Raw genomic sequence first — 14,237 nt, 5'->3', positions numbered from 1 at the left:
GTAGCCAAGCTAGGAGGTGCGATGCTGGGTGATTCCCGGCTGCCTGATCTCAAAATCGAGGTTTTGGGCAGACGGCGGAGCCACACGACCTTGTTAATAGGTAAGCATAAAATAAGTTATTTTAAGGGGAAACCGAAAGTGGCTCAAAGATGGCTGCATAAATGGCTACCATTCGAAGCATGTATTGTTTTGCGCCTTAAAAATGCATCTGTATTGGCAGAGCACGCTTTCACCTCGTAATCAGTGCTTCCAGCGCTGTTATAATTTCCTAAAACTTGTAATTCAATTTATCGATCTGCTATGTACCAATAAACACTCAGCAAAACATAATTGCTAATGGAAAATAAATTTAACTGAACATATCGATCATTACGTGTTCATAAAAGCGACCAATGTATAATTTGGAATTAGTTAATAGATATTTGGTTACGCACATATTTCGTTGAACTAGCGATTTCCGAAAAAGCAGCAACACAGTATCAAACTTTCGTCACATCAATGAGCTTTTGAAGAGCTTTCAACTTTCGCCGCATCGATGAGCTTAGAGTGAAATAAACAAACAAAACGCAAACGCAGGAATCAAAAACGCAATCCGATGCAAGCGGATTAATTAAACATCCTAGTGATCCTACGCATTATTCAGTTGCTGCTGTTAATTTTGATTGAATCGGAATGCCTTGACAAAGAAAACAAACCCTTTTTCGGGATATTTGTAGTCAGTGCGGTTGGCTGCGGATCAGCTGTTGATGTTTGCAAGCTCCGCTATTTGACATATATTACCAATACTAATGCAATATTCAAATAAACGTTTAGGTTTTTAACGAACACATGAGATGTACAGTACAGTGTTTGTCGCACTAACACAATAACTTGAGCCACTTTCGGTTCCGCCTTAATTATTTTTTTCGTTTTAGCTTATGAAGCACCTCCTGCTATATAAAACTTGAGCACCTCCTGCTATATAAACACTTGTTTGAAGCGGTGGGCCTAGGGAGAGTGAAACAGCTAACTTTTTAGGGTTAATCTTGGCCCGATTAACAACACATCGTGGATAATGAGCGGGCTCTTCTCCCCATCTGCTGGAGTCATTCTGCATTGAGACGGTTTATTCAACGATTGATGATAGGCTCATTGCTATGAAATATAAGTAGTTTGCTTAATTTTATTCAATAAACATCAAAACCACTGTTTTTCCACTAGCACGTAACCAGGCTGAAAAAACTAGCAGCAATCGCTTACGCGTATCCGCTCTTGATGATGGTTTGGAAAACACACAATTATGATCACGTTTACTTATTCTAGAAACTAAACGGCTGTGAATATGCTATCACAGAACAATTCTACTTCTTTTTATCATGGAAGAACACAAAAATTCCCCTCTGACATGAACATATAAATCAATTTTCATTCACTAGCCATTAGCAGCATTTTGTTTTTAATTCCAGCATATGGTGCGTTATTTACACTACTACCAATATATGTTCTGACATATCTGGTATTTGAGTGACAACTGGCGCTAGTGTATATGAACGATTCAGTGATACACTAGCGCCAGCTGTTGTCACTGCAAAACTAATTATCTTCAATAAACCCGGAATGTAGGCAATAGCGAGAAGTTATCTATCGGTCTCTCTTTTCTTGTCTCTTTTGATCTGTTTTTGAAAAGCATTTAATCGTTGTGCTAGCTATTTCGGCCTGTCGGATTTAAAAAACACAGACACCACTATAGAAAATGGGCTCAATTTACCCGCAGCGACTTTATCATATCTCGCGACTATAACTCAAATTCAGTAGCGTTTTATTAAGACCAAGATACACGCCGATATTCAGTAAATATTATTCTATCAACTGGTTTAAAAATCTTGTCTCGAACAAATATAGTTTCAACGTAGTTCCTGAATATTGTTCAGGCTACCGCTTAATGGGCTGGAAATACCCACCCGTACCCTACCATTATTTTTTATGTCGGGGACGTAAAGGTTAAGGCAACGAGAGACAATTTTGTGTATATCGTTGTCGGTTAGTTGTGGATTCAGCCCTGACAAATATAACCAGAACCGTCTATGTACTGCGACGGAGGAGTGGTCTGCAAGGTAGGTGTTTCATGATCTACATACATCGGCTTGTTAGGCAAGCTGTCAATTTATTTGCTTAGGCCATCAATGACATCACATAACTTTTGAACCTGCGCTGGTAGCTCGGTGAGAGGTTGCGATTGGGTTGGCACGTTTAGTTGCAAATCTGCCACGTAAGCGACCATTGAGCACTTCTCTACATGTTGGTCAAATAAAAATCATTTTTCCTTGCGAGAATAGATCCTCTCACACTCGACTGTTCAAACCACAGCATAAAGCATTGCACGCAGATGTCAGTGCGTTTTTTTTCGTCCTAGATTTGACAGTGTTGTGGGGTTTGTTTTGATTACTTATTCGCAAGACCCAGAAGCAAAAAACTGCAAAAATGACAAAAATATATGTTGTGCAGAACTGATATCATTTTTCTGCTTCGGAAAAGTCGGGCATTTCCGGTTTCCACAAACAAGTGGTACGAATTACAAGTAATAAACTCACTAGCAATAAAATTAGGTTACAAAGGGAATCAAAACAAAACACACAAAAACGTCAAACCAGAGTTGAGGTTAGGCACCGTGCAAAGGTTTATTGTTGATTAATGTGGTAGCTGGTTTCACAAAAGCCGCAACGGATCGGTTCGAGATCGTTGACGCTTTGTTGACATTCTCCACACTGTTTCTTCTCCATTCTGTTTTGGTGCCGAAATTGGCGCGGATGGTAACTTAACGAAGAATATTAAAACAAAAACTCCGGGCGACAAACTGAAGCGTATCGCAAAGATAGATTTAATCGTTTGCGGGCCAAAAACAACTAATCAGATGAAATTTCAAAGCGTGCGGCTAGTACGAGTGATGCAGATTTACTATATGCGAAAAATAAAGCGACTTGCATAAATTTAAGACTTTAAAACGCAAAAAAATTAACAGCGGAAAATCAAAGCGATTCACTTGAACTTGAATTTAAAATATCAGATATGAACAATGCCCTAGCAACATATCGTCGTATAGCTAAAGAGTCAAGCCCGATCAGATTACAGCGTGGTGTAAGGCGTCCTTTTGTATCCCGCTCGACGACGTCCCACACAAAATAATCCAAAGGATTGATATCGGGGCTGCTAGTGGGGCAAATTTCCTTCTCCAAAAACTCCGGAACATTTTCAACAAGCCATTTTTGTGTTTTGTTGGCATTATGAGCAGGTGCTCCGTTTTGTTGGAAGATGAAATGACGGCCAGCAGCAACCTCATTCATCCACAGAACAATAACATCCTTCAGAACATTCAGGTATACATCAGTCCTTGTTCAAAGAAATCCGAAAGCATTGCACCATCTGAATCCATCATATGGGTCGAAAACTTTGTTGACATGACGATAGGAACCTGACTATGATCTGGTGCAAGCCACTTGCCATTCTTTCGATTGTCCTTTTGATCCTGATTAAAGTTGTTTTTTTTATCAGAGAAAAAGATTCTAGAATCATTATGAAGGGGATGCTTCAACCGACTCAAAAGTTTTTTAACTTTCTCCAATCGCCGTGATTTGATCGCAGCATTAATAAATTGACCTCTGCGTAGCGCATACAACTTATAACCAATGTTTTTGGCCATTACTCGCCGGATTGAGAAGTACGGACACCTGATTTCCCGAGCCATGGATCTCATTAACCTCGCTGGATTCTTTTTAATCATTCTTTCCTCTTTTTTGACCTTGTTCCGTTCAGCGGTAATGGAACGGCACTTGTATGCCTTCCAGGTAGGTGTGAGGATAGCTTATCACTTTCCCAAGCCTTCTTTATATACTACACTGTTCTTTCCCACACTTTTACCGATCGAAATATCTCCTTTAGGCTTGCTCCGGCGCGCAGCGATTATTTTCTTTTATCGACATCTTTCAGTTTATTCAACACTATTTGTTTACATCTGACACCCAACAGTATAAGCTATTCTGTGCTGCCAGATATGTCTGAATATTGCTTCGCAAGCATGAGAAATTTCTATTTGAAATTTACTGCAAAAATTCGTCACGCACCCTGTAGTTCACTAAACATTAAAATAATTCAATGCTCTACTCACCTGTAGGGCTTCCGGAATTTCGATTGTACAGAGCAATACATCTGGTACGATACCAGCCCTAAAATATGAAAAATGCAAAATGAAATACAAGTTAAAAAAATTACATGTTGTGACGGACCCCCTTCGTCATACGTAAACACGATCTACATATATTATACTTCGAGTTTTTGAAAGAATTATATCCGCAAATTCTCAAGTTTTTCACACGAGTTGAAACTGACACTTCCCTGTTCCCACTAGCCTGTACATGGATTCCAATTTACATAGATTTTTCCCAAACTTACGTTTTTAGTGAAACAATTTTTCATATTCAAACGGGAGTACGTCTTACGGAAATTGCACTTCGTCATATGCAAGATAAACGAAATATATCATGGACAAACAGGAATCGTTTATAAAAATATATGTATGTGGTCGTAGACTCATGTGCAAAAGCTAGCCAACTTCGACAAAAATAGTGTAAGGAATAATGTGAGTTTTATTATACTTTTCTGGCGATTTTCTTGAGCAATTTTGGCCCTAAATGCCCTTATAAGAGTATAAGAAAACCAAAATTTTTACCTGGGTGTTTGATTCGCAGCTACACACACAATTATGGATCACTTTTGTGTTTCAAGTTAAATAACTCAGTTAAACAAACTGTTTGAAGGTATGAAGCATTTTTGCAACAAAATATACCATATTAACTAGCTTTTAACACATACACTCAAGTACTTTTTTTACACGGTTTGTCTTTTCGATTATTAAGAACAGGGCAACTTAGGGACCATTCACTCATTTCTCAATACATTTGGGACCGGCCCGACATTCGTCACGTAGTTTGTAAATGGTCCCTCATTTGTACCGTTCTTGAGTAATCGAAAAAAAAACCGTGTAAAAAAAGACTTGAGTGTATCTCCTTTATATCCCGACATTGATGCTTTATTAATGAGCGTGCAATGTTGTTTCTCGATAACAACGATAATCTATCAAAATGTTTGTCGTTTTTTTTCAATCAGCATAAGCAGTACATTTCTCATTCATAAGGTTTCTATGTGACATAATCAAATCACCAATTTTCGGACCAAAAATGACTCGTACACAAAGATCAAGCTAAATTCATCACGATTCAGTGAAATATTGGTGGTAGGCAATGATTTTCTTGTAAAATTAAGCAATTTTCAAAGTGATCCATAACAGGGTCCAAAACAAGGTAATTTTTCACAATTATGGATCACTTTGATTCCAATTGGTTTTTATTAATTCAAACAGTTTGTCACCTATTACAAACATTTTTCAGGCAGAAACGGAAGCTTTACAGAGCTGAGTCTTTGGAAAATGCTGTTTCTGAAGTACGCAGGACAAGAAAGCTACGTAAGGCGGTAAAACGCTAGGATCGTCCATATGCAACCGTTCATCGCAAAAGTTAAGCGAATGTCAGCTCTCATGCAACAATCTAAAAAGTTATTTTTTTCCTTAACTTTTTAGAGAGAAAATTTACTGTTTCTTCGAGCGTTCGGTCACATACGTGCGATTTCCTTCTATGTTTATTTTTCATTTTTTCGGTTTATTGTCGCCTTTCCAATGTTTTATACAAAGACGCATCATAGCAGCGATTAAATTAAGCTCTTGCACCGGTCCGTTGTAACTATAGTTTGATACTTATTGGCTCTAAAGTTGGCATCGCTGGTTTAATTATAATTCCGCTCAAGTAGTACTAGAAAGAGTACAACGTATTCGTGTATATGTAAACAACACAATCGCGGTGTATAGCAAGCTTTTTAATTTTCACTACTATTTTTCATTGAGACGATTATTGGAAGATACAAGATATTTTTCAACAAAAGTGATATAAACTGTATTTGTTCTGTATAAACTGTTTTTTTTCAGAAACAAGTTGTAGAAATTACGGTAGGGCTATTCAAAATCGGGAAGAAAAAGTGCATTAGTGGTGTGTGCATTGTATGCGTATGTACACACTCAGCGGAAATCATGCTCATCATGAAAATGTTTGAACCTTAAGGACAGAATAAAAAAATCCAGTTCAAGACGTGCTGGTCTGCGAAATTTCGGATATAGCTGCAGGTAACGCAGATTGTGACAATGAGAAGACCAGAATCAACTGCAGCTGACTATCCGTATCGACAAGGAACTAAACAAACTTTTATTCAGGGTTATCATTGCCCAGAGAAGTGTTCTGCCAAACATTCATTATGTTCTATTGCCTAAGAAAAGTGAAAAGAATACCTAAATTACTAACAGTTATATCAATTACCAAAAACCGTCCTTTTAGGGTCGATTTTCTCTTCGTCGCTGATCGTTTTGAAGTTTATTGGACTAGCAGTGTTTATTAAAACGGGGTGTGAAATGGGGAAGGCAAATAAGGAGCGTCAAATATAGCTCTAGCCACCCCAAGCCCCTACCCAGCGCCTCCACGTGACCATACCTGGTAAGGGGCCGTTCAATAATTACGTAAGGGCTTTTTCCTCATTTTTGAAACACCACCCCCCCTCCCCCCTTTATAAGATTTTGTAAGATTTTGGCCGATCCCCCCTCCCCCCGTAAAATATCTTAGTAAGATTTTTTAAAACATCAAAATTCAAGTTTTATTTAAAAAGTTAGACATTGGAAATATATTGCAACTTATAGTAAAGTTCAAACAAGTTCATAAAAACCAAAGTTCAAACAAATTCATAAAAAACATCAATTATCTGTTGTAAATGCCTTTATGGCCCACTCACGAACAGAACGTATTTTAGCATTGAGATTGTCAATAAATGTTGGTGTATGCTCAAACACTCACTAGCGTTCACTTAATTCGCATTGATCCACTCTAAATCGTCTGAACACGTGTCCTCGTCAAGTAGCGTACAAAGAACTTCTTTGTCTCTTCTAGATGATACGCGACATGGTCTTATGTTGGAATTGGCACTGTGTTGCGTCTAATGTACAGATCTGTAATGATCATCCGCGGTTTCCTTTGAAGCAAGATGCTGACCCACTCTGGCCACATGCGGCAGGCAAAATCTTTGGGAACAGAAGAACAATACATCCCAAGAAACATTTTGTTGTATAGTAGCTTATCGAGCACTTGTTCCATTGGTACAGCTATACATTAGTTTAATAAGCTACTTTAACTTTTAAACAAAGATGTTTCTCGTGAGGTGATATCATAAGCGATTTTGCGGGTGCCTTGCGGGATAGGCAATTGCAACGAAATATGTTGGAATAATAGCACAAACCAATGACATCAGATGGCTCTGGAACAAGGAGGCCAACTGCTGTTTCCTTGAGTGAGCAAGGCTAAAATACTCAGCAGGTTGCTACGCATTTCCTTGCAGCATGAAGCATTTTGACACTTCACAACTTAACTCATCAATTTAATTTTTTTTAACAAGTAACATGAGTTGCTATTAAAAATGTGAATTTTTCATAATTTTTTCGTGTTTGAAAACCTTACGTAGGAAATGATTCAACCCCTATCTCCCCAAATAAGATTTTGTAAGATTTCGCGGTACCCCCCTCCCCCTATTATGCCTTACGTAATTAATGCACGGCCCCTAATGTGTAACAAGCAGATTGATTAGATTGGCCCTTTGCTGTATCTTCGTTAAGTTAGCAAATAAAGCATGGTATACTAGAAATTATGGTTAGTTGGTTACGCGTATGTATTGGTTCCTTGCATACAAGTTAGCCGAGTTTCCAATTTTACTCTTTCTTAGAGCCTCTCATTCGCGATTCGCTAGATGGAATCTCTAAGCACGAAGGTTGCCGGCAGATTCTTCTTCTAGAAGAGTTCAATGAACTCTAGGGATGAAATGGTTAGATGCATGCAACTAAAGTTAAAAAAATCATAGGGGTTGTGTACAAGACACGACCGCATATATAGGTGACGCAGGACTACATAAGTCTCTTTGTACTGATAGTAGCATGTATTCACGCTTGTAATCATTCGATTCTTCATGTATACATGCTATATGCAACATATATACATGCTATATGCAACACTACAGCTGTAGCAATTTTTTCCAACACAGATATCAAATTCGGCGAGGTTTAATCGTCTCGCAGTAAACAATTTCCGATCTGTTGGGACAACGAACTTGTGTCATTTTTTCTGGCACACTTCCCTAACACAGACATCAAATTGGACTAGGTTTAATCGCGTTCGTAAGAAATCTGTTGGCACGAGCGGGCTTCGTCACTCTCTCTGGCGTACTTCCCAAGCAAGGACATCAAAATGGTCTAGGTTGAACCGCGATGTTAAGAAATCTTGTTGAAATGGGGTAACTTTGTCATTTGTTTTGGCTTGCTTCCCAAGCACAGATATCAAATTGGTATAGGTTTAGATCATCGTAAAGAATCTTCCAACCAATCACGAAGCGAGAATTCTGGTAAAACATAGGTTCATTATTTTCAATTTTTCAATAGTTCAACATCAAGAATCCATACTTTTCTTCATTTGGGTCAATTCTTAGAAGATTTTCCGATCGATTGGTGTAAGAATATTGAAAATCGATCGGAAAACCGCTGAGCTATTAGCGCTCAAAACCTTTCATTTTTCGTGACGCTCGCATTTTTCGATTTTTGGGAATGACACCCTATCTCAAAACTTGCCGTAAGACGTAGTCCTACGTCAAAAGAGATGTTTGATCGGATTTGTATAATCGCAGAAATTCGCTATAGAATATTCGTTTTCCAACCAAATCTCGTTTGTTCTGAGTTTCCCAATTTCGTTTCGAATTTTTAAACTGATCAGTGAACGAAATTGGAGTGTGTGTCTTGTGTTGTTTCGTGTTAGAAAAGGGAATAGATAGCGCAGTTAGGAAAGTTTGCGTGGAGTCTTTGCTAGCCAGTGTGGTGGAAATAAAGCCGTTCGACGGCTTTTTGTGTTCCATTTTTGAATCCCATTCAAGCGATCCGGCGAAAGCTACAGACCACGCCGCCAGCAAAGCACATTCACCCTCCTGCCGCACACTTCACGAACGGCTGGTTATAGCACCGCTTCCAGCCGCCGGATTTCGGATCACGCCGCTTGGAAAAGCCCGCTGATCAGCCTGGTCGGCTTATGCTGCTGAGCGTCTAGGACGCCATTTTGTAGATACGCCCATTTCGCAGCTGCTGTACCGATTATGTGCGCTTGATACTCATCGCGCAACATTCTGCTGCTTTGCAACGTTGTGGATGGAGATAAGTGAACGGCCGCCGTAAGTAAAGCTATAAACCCTGCGCAGGTGATATAAATGAAAGCTTAGCCAATCCCCAAACCCGAAAGAAGCTTTAGGGCAGATTCCACCCACGCAATATAGAAGAGTAGAGTGGCTCAAAAACCTAGGTGTAGTTAAATGTTTGTAAAAAAATAGAATAAATGTTAAATCTAGTTTGCGTTTCCCTAAGCTAAAGTCTTTTTATGGAGTGTCATTTGGTATAATTTAGGTATTCCGAAGGTGTCTCACGAATCGCGTAAATTTAGTGTTGTTTTGGTACTCCAAGTGGACTGCTTGGTAATACAGTCCCCACACTCCGATTTCCTACATCGGTCAGTAATCTGATTGTTCAGAGTTTGGGTCATTGAGGACAAAGGTACGAGTCGGTGTGTGGATTGAGGATTTTTGGATAGCGAGTTTCTGTGGTTAGGCTTCTCGAAAACGCGTAGAGTGAGCACCTTTGATTGCATGCGTCCGCCTTTTTGTCCCCTTAGTTTTTGAACTGACCCGCCCTGAGGCGGAGTTTCTGGCCGGGTAAGCCTTCACTTGGCAAGTGATCCTCTAACGAGGTGGCGCTTAGGCCACTTGCCTAGAGATTCTGGGGAACAGACCGCGGACTGAGTTGGTCGTACTTCTGCAGGCTACATTTTGGCGCCCAACGTGGGGCCACGTTTTTTTGGGAAACTTTAAATAACTTTAAAATTATTTCGGATACGTAGTTAGTAGAATAGGTTCACAAAAATTTCTTTAGTTTAATATTGATTTATTATAGAGCATTATTATTTGCTTTTTATATTGCTTATTTGTATATATTGCTTGGTGTATTGTGTTTGTCGTGCTACTGTAAATATATATTTATTATCATTATTTTTTAAAATTTAAATGGATACTGTCGCCATGTCGAACAGATTTCCGCATGCCGACCACCTCACGAATGAGGAGGTCGATTACGAGTTGTTAATCCGGGGCAAGACGGGGGAATTGACCAGTGAGCCAGAGGCTAAATATCGCCTTCTGCGCAATCTGTTCCATGAAGACATTCGTGAGAAGAGGGACTATCCATCTCCGTATACGGTGGAGCAGGAAATTGACTATATTGCGGGTAAGGTTGACGATCTAAGCAGAAGGTTGGAGCGTGGCAGTGATGAAAGAGTTGTATCCCGGCTGAAGCATTATGCTATAGGAATAGCTCGATGCCAAGCCTCGGATACGAATTCAGAGAAGATGAAACGGGAATTGAGCGAATTTGTCCGAGAGATGTTGAGCAGATCTAATGGCAAGAAAGCTTCCGACGAGAGACAGGGTCGGACAAGGGCAATAGATGCACGACGAAACTTCTCGGATGACTTAGGTGATGGTGATGATGGTGCCGTAGGTGGACAGATAGAAGATGACTTACAGCCGGCGAACAGTGATTCAGCAAGACGGGATAGTTCGCAAGGTGCAGTTCCGAAGCAGCCTAAGCTAAACCGGGATCATACTGCGACACCAGAACAGCCAGAAGATCATCAGGCATTATTGGAGCGAATAGAGTCTAGAAAGGGAGTTAGCGAAGGTACGGATTGAAAAATCACGCCAAGGACCGGCAAGTCGGAATGAACTTCCGCGAGTAAATCGAACGGTCTCGGACAGCTATTTACCAGAGTCTAGGAACGCGGGAAAGATGTCTTGGGAAAGGCATTCGGCCAATTTTCCTCTACCACGGGCGGAGGAACCAAATCAAAGCAGATGGACTTGTGGTAGGTTTGATCGCTTCCAGCGCGCAGATTTCTCGCACGATGAACGTTTTGCCGCTCCCGACCGGTTCAATAGAAACCGTCATACCACGCAACCCGCTGGTAGGCATCGCGACCGTCGCACTGCATTTGAAGAGGAGGACTGGGAGTCTAGTGATAATGACAGCCACGAGGAAGACCACGAGGTTTTCTACCGTCGAGGTAGACACCATGGCCGAAACCAGCGGCGGACCAGTGACGAGGAGATTCGGGACGCAGACCGTCGGATGGAAAAGTGGCATCTGACGTACAGCGGAGATAGTCGACAACGCTCGTTCGAGGATTTCCTGCACAAAGTCTGCCACTTAGCCCACATTGACCGTATTGCGAACGACGTGCTCCTGCAACGAATCCATACGATCCTTAGAGGGGAAGCCTATGACTGGTATCTATGCTATTTCGACGAGTTTCTCACTTGGGAGGACTTTGAGGAAAGGCTACGGTATATGTACGGTAACCCCAACAAGGATCAAGGGACTAGGCAACGTATTTACGATCGCAAACAGCACCGAAACGAGACCTTTCTTTCATACAAGATGGAAATAAAGCGGCTAAACAAACTGTTGACTACACCGTTAGACCAGCACCGTTTGTTCGAGGTGATATGGGACAACATGCGTCCACATTACCAAGCAAAACTTGCATGTCGCACGGTGCGAACTTTGCGAAAGCTAGAGTACTACGCGTACCGCATCGATGCACATGACCCCGTGTTCCGGCAACCAAGAGAAGCACCGTCACGACCACCGAACCGAATCCACCAGATTGAGGTGGAGAAGGAAAATGCCGATTCTTACGAGTCTTACTCGGAGCAAGAAGAAGTAAATTTTGTTGGTCGTAAAGAGAGTCAGCAGAAGAAATCGACCGACGTGCCGAAAACTCACGCAAACTCCTCACGACAGCCGCCGGAACGCGTAGCCGAGCGTTCAGGTCCATTATGTTGAAAAAACTGTCGTAAAAACGGACATGTGTGGAGGCAGTGCATGGAAGAGAAGCGAATTTTCTGCTATATATGCGGAAATCCTGGAGCCGTATCGACGAATTGTGATAGTCATCCGCGAACCGGAATGGTCGGAATGAATAGAGGATCGGAAAAATTAGGGCGGGAATGCGAGAGAGGGAGCCATAGCATTCCTGGTGATAACAATGTTCCCCATGAGTATGAAGATCCTTTTCAGCAGGTGTGCGAGGTTCGTGTCCAAACTGGAAGCTACCCACATATCACTGTACAGATTTTTGACGAGGAGTTCGATGCGCTACTAGATTCCGGAGCGAGTGTCAGTGTGACTAATATACCTGACATTGCTGAACGGGTTAGCACTCCAGATCAGCCCGCTAAAAATTGTGACCGCCGATAAGACTATCCACGAGAGTCTGGGTTATGTATCATTGCCCGTGCGTTTTAGAGGATTAACTAAAGTCCTTCCGACGCTAGTAGTTCCGCAGGTCTCCCAGAAGTTAATCCTGGGCTACAACTTTTGGAAACAGTTTGGGATCCAACCCATGATTATGGGGGAAAATGGCTTTGAACGAGTGACCACGGTGGAAGCTGCAAAGCCCGGTGACTGTGACGCAGAAGTGAGATTGTCGTCGATTACCACGCTACCGGCGCTAAAGCCATCAGGACCGGACGAGACGCTCGATATCCCCGCGTTGGAACTACCCGAACCTTCCAAGACCACGCCAGAGACAGTCGAGACCGAGCACGAACTGGCGGACGTAGACCGGAATCAGTTGGTAGAAGCAATCAAAATGTTTCCGTGCACGACCGAAAACCGACTAGGAAGGACATCGTTGCTGCAACATGAGATCGTGTTAAAGGAGGAAGCAAAGCCCTGTCGGCAACCACTGTATCGTTGTTCGCCAGCGATACAGGCTGAGATGGAAGCAGAACTGGAGAGGTACAAACGGATGGATGCCATTGAGGAATGTACCAGTGAGTGGGCGAGTGCCTTAGTTCCCGTTCGCAAGACGAATGGTAAACTGAGAGTATGCCTGGACTCACGGCGGATAAATAGCTTTACCAAAAAAGATACCCTACCCCATGCGCAATATGGGGGAATATTTCACCGGCTTGGTAAAGCTAAATTCTATTCTGTGGTGGACCTGAAGGATGCGTATTTCCAAATTCCTCTTAAAGAGGAGTGCCGGGATTATACCGCCTTCAGGACGCCACAAGGATTATTCCGCTTCAAGGTTTGTCCGTTTGGCCTAACAAATGCACCCTTTACAATGTGCCGACTCATGGATCGCGTAATAGGCTTCGATTTGGAGCCAAACGTGTTCGTCTATTTAGACGATATCGTCATTGCGACGAAAACGTTTCATGAACACGTTCGGCTCCTGAGAATCGTAGCGGACCGATTGACGAAAGCGAATCTCACGATTTCTCTGGACAAAAGTCGGTTCTGTCGCAAACAGGTAACCTATTTAGGTTATCTGCTGACCGAGGAGGGGGTGGCGATAGACAATGGCCGTATCGCACCGATCTTGAACTGCGCCGCCCACGGAACGTGAAGGATATCCGCCGTCTGTTGGGCCTGGCTGGTTTCTATCAGCGGTTCATTCGGGAATACAGCCGAATTGTGGCACCGATATCAGATCTCCTGAAGAAGTCGAGATCAAAGTTTGTCTGGACTGATGCAGCAGAATTGGCCTTCGGGGAATTAAAAGCCGCGTTAGTATCAGGACCTATCTTGGGAAACCCCGATTTTTCGCTGCCGTTTTCCATCGAATCAGACGCCTCAGATAATGCTGTTGGAGCGGCCCTGATTCAGCGCCAAAACAATGTTCCGCAGGTTATAGCGTACTTCAGCAAGAAACTTAGCAGCACTCAACGGAAATACGCGGGTGTAGAGAAGGAGTGTCTGGGAGTGCTTCTTGCGATCGAACATTTCCGTCACTATGTCGAGGGAACCCGTTTTAAGGTTGTTACCGACGCCCGAAGCCTGTTGAGGCTTTTCTCTATTGGCGTAGAGTCTGGAAATGCGAAACTCTGGTGTGGGCCCTGAAAATCCAATCGTACGACATTGAACTGGAGTATCGCAAGGGTAAGAGCAATATCTTGGCGGACTGTCTTTCCAGATCAGTAGAGATGATTGCTGTCCAGACCCTCGACGCCGAACAACGAAATCT

At 42.1% G+C, this 14,237-nt stretch overlaps 1 protein-coding gene across 3 annotated transcripts in view; it reads right to left on the bottom strand.

The window, feature by feature from the left end:
- Positions 1 to 14,237, bottom strand: part of LOC128744567 (C2 domain-containing protein 5) — a 255,968-nt gene that overhangs the window by 129,251 nt on the left and 112,480 nt on the right. For all 3 annotated transcript variants that reach the window (XM_053841668.1, XM_053841669.1, XM_053841670.1), the window contains exon 11: positions 4,142 to 4,199. In XM_053841668.1, coding sequence (XP_053697643.1) covers positions 4,142 to 4,199 — 58 coding nt within the window. The remainder of the gene's footprint in view (positions 1 to 4,141; positions 4,200 to 14,237) is intronic.

Source organism: Sabethes cyaneus, chromosome 3, assembly GCF_943734655.1.
Source record: "Sabethes cyaneus chromosome 3, idSabCyanKW18_F2, whole genome shotgun sequence".
Classification (NCBI taxonomy): Eukaryota; Metazoa; Arthropoda; class Insecta; order Diptera; family Culicidae; genus Sabethes; species Sabethes cyaneus.
Note: the sequence above shows the minus strand (reverse complement) of the source record. Positions and strands in the feature narration are given on the sequence as shown.